This window comes from Orcinus orca, chromosome 4 (assembly GCF_937001465.1).
Source record: "Orcinus orca chromosome 4, mOrcOrc1.1, whole genome shotgun sequence".
NCBI lineage: Eukaryota > Metazoa > Chordata > Mammalia > Artiodactyla > Delphinidae > Orcinus > Orcinus orca.
The window spans coordinates 83,036,197-83,044,529 of NC_064562.1; the positions used below are offsets into that span (position 1 = coordinate 83,036,197).

An 8,333-nucleotide genomic window follows, 5' to 3' on the forward strand; every position below is an offset into this window, starting at 1 on the left:
AATAAACTGGGCCTACACTTACCTGTGTAAATGCAATCGAGTGTGGCAATGGTACTTAATGTCAGTATCACTCTGTTGGACATCTGATAAGTCCAGACTGGGTTCAGTGAAGTGTACCAAATGTGGAGAACAACAAGAAGAATCTGTCCTAAAATGAATCCCCAGATTCTGAAGTACCTGTAAGTACAGAAGTATTTTTAACAACTTTTTTTTTTTTTTTTTTTCCTGCAGTACGCGGGCCTCTCACTGTTGTGGCCTCTCCCATTGCGGAGCACAGGCTCCGGACGTGCAGGCTCAGTGGCCATGGCTCACGGGCCCAGCCGCTCCGCGGCATATGGGATCTTCCCGGACCGGGGCACGAACCTGTGTCCCCTGCATCGGCAGGCGGACTCTCAACCGCTGCGCCACCAGGGAAGCCCTTTAACAACCTTTTATGTGGTTTCAACGTACTATGTCCATTGTGAATTTCACAGTGTCATAGAAGGAGTATATGAGGTAGTCTTGTTGGTAATCTACATGACTTAGCCTCGTTGGCACATGACTTAGCCTTTGTATAGCCGTTACCTAGGCAACTTGTTATAATGCCTTCATTCTCACAACGTTATTGAGACTGATGGCAAATATTCACATTCCGATTTTGTGAAAAGTGAGACTTCTACAAGGCCTTATGCAAGGTAAAGACTATATCTTGCAGCTCCTAGTCCCAACCTTCCCTTTGGTAATTGACCACATTTGTTTGTCTGTAGGCACAAGATATGAACATACCTTTGCAAACCACTTCCTGTCCACCATGCCACGGCTTGCACTACCAGTGAGGAAGACAGACCGAGCGCGAGAACCACGAGCTGAAGTTTGGCATTTGGAGCCTGGAAGGAGGATATGCTGCCTGCAAATGAAGGAGAATTAAACATTTCTGGCAATCATGCATTGGTATTCAATGATCTGCATTTGATAACTGCTGTGTCTGATACCATGGTTACACTCGGGAAGGTAGAATTAATATATAATTATCTGAGTGCATAAATCTTTTTGAAAATTTTTATTGAGATATCATTCGTACCATAAATTCACTCTGCTAAAGTGTATGATTCAATGGTTCTTAATACATTCACAAAGTTGTGCAACTCTTACCACCATCTAATTCCAGAACATTTTCATCACCCCAGGAAGAAACCTGTGCCCATTAGCAGCCCCTCCCTTTCCTCCTCTTCCCCCCAACCCCGACCCCCAGCCCCCCGCAATCACTTCTCTACTTCCTATCTGTATGGATTTTTCCTATTCTGGACATTTCATATAAATGAAATCATAAAATACGCAGCCTTCTGTGACTGGTTTTTTTCACTTAGCATAATGTTTTCGAGGTTCATCCATGTTGATGGGCCTAGAGACTATCATACTAAGTGAAGTAAGCCAAACGGAGAAAGACAAATATATGATACCACTTACATGTGGAATCTTACAAAAAAAAAAAAAAAGATACGAATGAACTTATTTGCAAAAGAGAAAGAGATTCACAGACATAGAAAACAAACTTATGGGTACCGATGGGAAAAGTAAGCGAGGGGGACAATTAGGAGGTTGGGATTAACATATACACATAACTATATTTAAAATAGATAACCAACAAGGACCTACTGTATAGCACAGGGAACTATTCTCAGTATTTTGTAATAACCTATAGGGAAAAAGAATCTGAAATATATATTATATTATATACAAAACTGAATCACTGTCTGTATACCTGAAACTAACATGACATTGTAAACAAATTAAACTTCAATAAAATCTTTTTTAGGGGCTTCCCTGGTGGCGCAGTGGTTGAGAGTCCGCCTGCCGATGCAGGGGACGTGGGTTCGTACCCCGGTCCAGGGGGATCCCACATGCCGCAAAGCGGCTGGTCCTGTGAGCCATGGCCGCTGAGCCTGCGCGTCCGGAGCCTGTGCTCCGCAACGGGAGAAGCCACGGCAGTGAGAGGCCCGCGTACCGCAAAAAAAAAATTTTTTTTAATCTTTTTTTTTTTTTTTAATCTTTTTAAAAAAAGGTCCATGCATGTAGTACCATGTATCAGTGCTTCATTCCTTTTTATGGCTAAATAATATCCCATGGCATGGATATACTGCCTTTTTTTTATCCATTCATCAGTTGATGGGCATCTGGGTTGTTTCTACTTTTTGGCTACTATGAATAATGATGTTAGGAACATTTGTGTACCAGGTCTTATGTGAACATATGTTTCCATTTTTCTTGGGTCTATACCAAGGAGTGGAGGTGTTGGGTCATATGACAACTATGTTTAACATCTTGAGGAACTGCCAAGCTGTTTTCCAAATCAGCTGCACCATTTTACATTTCCACCAGCAGTGTGTGAGGGTTTCAATTTCTTCATATCCTTGTCAACACTTATTGTCTATGATTTTGAACGTAGCCATTTTAGTGGGTCAAGATATTTAAGGTCAGAAATAACCTAAATCACTGGTAGTATGAACTAGTTTAATAGTTAACTTCATAGTAATCAACCTAAAATATCTGAGGTGTCAGCGATGAGACAGCACAGAACCCTCAGATCTTCTTTGTAGTTATGTAAGAATGCCTTAGGACTCTGTAAAAACAAAGTTGTTTCGTTTCCTTAAGAAGCATCTGAAAAGGGAGTTTTAAGGCAAATCATGGCTTACTTCAGCCTCTCTTTAGCATCAACAAAGCTCAATGGCTACCTGGAAGAGCATCTGACAAAAACTGGTTTCTTTCATGTGTTTGTTGGCAGTCTGTATATCTTCTTTGGAGAAATGTCTATTTAGGTCTTCTGCCCATTTTTGGATTGGGTTGTTTGTTTTTTTGTTATTGAGCTGCATGAGCTGCTTGTAAATTTTGGAAATTAATCCTTTGTCAGTTGCTTCATTTGCAAATATTTTCTCCCATTCTGAGGGTTGTCTTTTGGTCTTGTTTATGGTTTCCTTTGCTGTGCAAAAGCTTTGAAGTTTCATTAGGTCCCATTTGTTTATTTTTGTTTTTATTTCCATTTCTGTAGGAGGTGGGTCAAAAAGGATCTTGCTGTGATTTATGTCATAGAGTGTTCTGCCTATGTTTTCCTCTAAGAGTTTTACAGTGTCTGGCCTTACATTTAGGTCTTTAATCCATTTTGAGCTTATTAGGGAAATGCAAATCAAAACTACAATGAGATATCATCTCACACCAGTCAGAATGGCTATCATTAAAAAATCTAGAAACAATAAATGCTGGAAAGGGTGTGGAGAAAAGGGAACACTCCTGCACTGCTGGTGGGAATGTGAATTGGTACAGCCACTATGGAGAACAGTATGGAGGTTCCTTAAAAAACTACAAATAGAACTACCATATGACCCAGCAATCCCACTATTGGGCATATACCCTGAGAAAACCGAAATTCAAAAAGAGTCATGTACCAAAATGTTCATTGCAGCTCTATTTACAATAGCCCGGAGTTGGAAACAACCTAAGTGCCCATCATCGGATGAATGGATAAAGAAGATGTGGCACATATATACAATGGAATATTACTCAGCCATAAAAAGAAACGAAATTGAGCTATTTGTAATGAGGTGGATAGACCTAGAGTCTGTCATACAGAGTGAAGTCAGAAAGAGAAAGATAAATACCGTATGCTAACACATATATATGGAATTTAAGAAAAAAAAATGTCATGAAGAACCTAGGGCTAAGACAGGAATAAAGACACAGACCTACTGGAGAATGGACTTGAGGATACGGGGAGGGGGAAGGGTGAGCTGTGACAAAGCGAGAGAGAGGCTTGGACATATATACACTACCAAACATAAGGTAGATAGCTAGTGGGAAGCAGCCGCATAGCACAGGGAGATCAGCTCGGTGCTTTGTGACCGCCTGGAGGGGTGGGATAGGGAGGGTGGGAGGGAGGGAGATGCAAGAGGGAGGAGATATGGGAACATATGTATATGTATAACTGATTCACTTTGTTATAAAGCAGAAACTAACACACCATTGTAAAGCAATTATACCCCAATAAAGGTGTTAAAAAAAAAAAAAACTGGTTTCTTCATCCTCAACTCTGAGTCACTTTCCTACCCACTCCCCTTTCTCAAATACAATTCTACCTCTACTCAAGGTGATGGGTTTTCAGGGAAGAAGCAGATGAAAGGGGAGCAACAAGAAGCATCTCAAATCCCATACCCCCCGTCGAAGTTATTTCCTATTACATTATAGCCTCCAGAAGTTCCTGGGCCAGAACTGGACTCAAAAATACAAAACTGTCCCAGTAACTGTTCGGTGGGTGGCTTTGTAGGTAAAGCTGCCACAGGCAGCATTGAGCAAAGGCAGTGAAAAAGGGCCACTGAGCAGATCCCTCTCATAGAGCCAACCAAGGAGTGTGATGAGGCCATCGTCATTCATAGAAGGATTCTGTAAGCCAAGGCCAGCTTAACTCAGTTACTATATATACTCAAAAAGAAGAAAGTCTCATTTCTATTATTTCTAGAGCTGAAAATTTCATGGTTATTTCATTCCTATAGACATCATCTTTTAAAAGGATGCATTTTCCAGTGGTCTTGACCACAGCTATTTCTGAGCTCTAGACCTCTGTGGGTAACCACATAACTCACTACACTCAATAACCACGTTCTGCCTTCTTCAGGGACTGATGCACAGAAAAATAGAAGGAATTCCCTAGTGATTCCTGTCACTGTTTCTGAAAAAAAGTCAAGTGACTGTTCCTAGACAGAAGATATACACAGCTTGGCTCAAGAACAAATGCCACTTGGAAAACTCAGAGAAACCAACTGTATTATAGCAGAAGGGCAAGACTGGCAGACTTTTCAGCTACAGATTCCACCGGACTGGAGTCTGGTGTTTTTGTTTTTTAAAACCTTTTCTCCATGACCTCACCTTACTTTTTTTTACTACCAGTACTTTTCCAAGGTCTCTCAATATTTATTAATGTTAATAACCTCAAGTGTCTGTGATAGTAAGTGTACATTTTCTAATTGCTGGGTTTTGGCGATGTGACGTACTGAAATTCAGAATTCGAAAACTACAAAAGGTACACAGTGCAAAGTTTCCCTTTCATACCTGTGTCTAGGTACCAAATTTTTCACCTTGGAAGCAACTAAAATGGTATCAGGTTTTTAAAAAATACTTCTAGACCTATTTAATGCATGTCCAATTAATTATTAAATATATTTTCATCTAACCTATTTTACACAAATGCTAGTATTCTGCACATACTGTTTAGCGCTTCTTTTTTCCCACTTAACAACATATTTTGAAGAACATTCCATTTCCTTACAGAAATGTTCTCATTCTTTAATATAGCTGCATAGTATTCTATAGTACTCCAAGTTTTAGAACCATAACTTATTTAACCTAACCTATCCCATACAAATGACATATAGGTTGTTTCTAACATTATTATTATAAACATTGCTGCAATGATTAAATAACCTTTTATTTTTATCATTTTACACATATGTGAGTTTATCTATAGGATATACTCCCAGAAGGGGGATTGCTGAGTGAAAGATACATATTTGTCCTTTTGATAAACAATGCTAACTGATCCTTTGCAGAAGCTGTGACACTTTACAGCTCTGCCAGCAATGCGTAAGTGCCTGCTTTCCCACGCTTACAACAGTATTGTCAGAGTTTGTTCTTTGCCAACCTGATATGTGAGACTGTCTATGCATATATGTGTGTATATATGATTTGTATTCTATACATTTTAGTATCTTTTTAAGAACCAGTTATATTTCCTTTCCAGTAAACTGATCATATCCTTTGCTTTCTCTTCTATTGAACTATTGGTCCCTTTTTATTATTGATTTGTAAGAACTCCATATATTAATGAAATTAGCCCTCTCACTGGAAGAGCTGCAACAGCTGTCCTAATCTGTTGATTGCCTTTGCTTAACACAGTGTTCATCATGCATAATTTTCATATTTTTAGGCAGTATCATTTAACAACTTTTTAATGGCTTCGGAGTTTCGTGTCATAGTTGGAAAAAAGAACAAAAATATGTTCAAGAGTTAAGCTGTTCTCCAAGGTATCTTTCCCCTCTTCATCTCAGTGATCCTTAAGCTCTTCCAAACTGATGGAAAAGTTAAACATGTAAATATGCTGACTCTTGGTCTAGACTTCCAATTCTACTAAAACTCTTCAGGGTAGTAGTAAGAGACAGAGAAATCTTTTATTTTTTATTTAATCATTTAGCATTCAAAGAACAGTCTACATATTTTCACTTGATTTTTAACTAAAAACAAAAAACCCAAAAAACTTAAGGAATCACTTTTAAATCTTACCAGCGGTAATTATCCACAGCAGGGCTACCATCCACTTCTTGTTAACCAGTTTCCAGACAGGAGTAATTGTGAGGAATAATGGAGAGAGAAATGCTATGGCAAAAGCTTCAAGCCCAGTGAGTTCTAGTGTTTGCAGGGGAAAGTAATAGATCATCGGTCCCAGGCCATTGCAGAGAGACCAAGAAACATATCCTAGGGAAAACAAAAGTTTTTAAGAGAGAGAGAAAGTATAACTTTCTCATTGTTTCAAACAGTAGCCCTTCCCTCCACTAAAACTCCTCCGGCCGGCCGCCCTCCTTCATGACCCTGGCCTTAACTGGGTTCCAGTAACAGAATTCCTCCCCTTTCCTGTCAGGCCCAGAATGAGAATGGCTCAACATCCCTTGCTTGTCCCTTTAACCTCGTTCATACCTCCCGTGGGTAGGTAGTTCCTTTATTAAAGGCTCTTCATTTGGACCATCTAGGTTAAATCTGGTTTCCTGTCAGGACCCCGATTGATAAAATTTCCTTAACTAAATCGACCCTTCTTTAATGAGAAATATCGTGAAAATCAAAAAGAGTAACAAACGGCAGAACTCCTTTCTCCCACTCCAGACTACAGCCAAAGGCACGTTAGTTAGGAAATAATCATTTTCTTGTGAGCAAACTATTTTAAACCTAACCCTTAGGAGACAGTGTAGAGTAGTGGAAAACGCAGATTTGACATTACTTTCACAGCTGCCAACTACTGACGGCAATCTTCTACAATCATGATAATTAACCAATGGGCAGTTACCATGTGCTAGGCTCTGTGCTAAGTATTCACCCTGATCTTCTCTCTTCTTCTGCATCCTATGAAATTGACACTATTTCTACTCCCCTCTTACAAATGCAAAATCAAACAACAAAAACTCCTTAGACTCAGAAAGTTAAGTAATTGCCTAAGGTCACAAAAGTGGCAAATGGCAGAGTGAACTTAAAACCGAGTGGTCTGGTTCCAAACCATCCTTAACCACCGAAAGCAGTACTTTTAACCACCTCGCAGTTATTAAGATTAAAAAAGATTAAGTACACACAGTACCTAGCACCCTAGGTACTCACTGAATGTAATTCGCTTTACATCGCGTACTTGTGAGATACAGACTGGGCCAAAAAATGAGCCCCGCCCCCCAGCCCGAGCATTACCAGCTCCCAGAAAATCAAGTTCTTAGGAAGGCACCCCTCCCCTTCATCGTGAACAGCGAGATGCTAGCAATCTCCTGAACGTTTGTCTGGGAATTCTGATTTCAACCATACAACTCCGACAATATTACAACAATAATTGTTCTTGGGACTTTTTGCAAAGCTGCTAAGTGAGCACATGGGACTCCAGTTCGACGTTTTCCGCCAAATACTCAAATGTGCAGCCACTACCCAAGGCCACTTGTGAGGGGTCAACCCAGGCGGTAGCCACCGCGCTGAGTGCTCACCTACAGCTACCGGGGGAAACGGGTGCCCCTTTCCTTCTGAAAGGTAAAGTTCGGTGCTGAAATTTATTCAGTTAAACTTAAAGATCACGGGTGAGGGGACTCGGGCTTGGTACCAGCTTCGCGGTTCAAGGCCGACAGGTGAAGAAGTCGGGCCCCTTGGGCGCAACACCAGGGTGGCGTGGGAGCTCTCTCTCTCTCTCAATTCCTCCAGCAGCAGAAGTTGCCAGGGGACGATAAGCATCTCTATTCCGGGCACCAAGCGCGCGTTCCTCCCTCCGGGAGCTCAGCCAACCCGGCGGAGCACCGCGGCTCCGGGCAGGGCCGGGGGAGCGGACCGGCGAACGCGCGGGGGGCGGCCTCGGCTTACCCAGAAGGCTCTCCAGGAGCACTTCTCTCCACAGCGAGGGCATGGCCGAGGCCCGGAGCGGCGCCGCCGAGGGAAGCCGCGCGGCCCGCACACCCGCCGCACTGCGCCGGCCGCCGAGTTCTCCGGGGTCGGCGTCCACGCCTCAGGCTCCCGTCAAGCCTGCCGCCGGCCGCCCAGCCGCCCGCCGACCCGCAAGCCGCGCCCACGCGAGGGTG

At 42.0% G+C, this 8,333-nt stretch overlaps 1 protein-coding gene across 1 annotated transcript in view; it reads right to left on the reverse strand.

The window, feature by feature from the left end:
• CWH43 (cell wall biogenesis 43 C-terminal homolog) overlaps positions 1-8,318 on the reverse strand; it is a 72,047-nt gene extending 63,729 nt beyond the window's left edge. Inside the window, 4 exon segments of the mRNA XM_049708909.1 lie at positions 23-177; positions 766-886; positions 6,304-6,495; positions 8,119-8,318. Of these exon segments, the coding sequence (XP_049564866.1) occupies positions 23-177; positions 766-886; positions 6,304-6,495; positions 8,119-8,161 (511 nt within the window). The 5' untranslated portion in view covers positions 8,162-8,318.
• Positions 8,319-8,333: the final 15 nt, after the last annotated feature.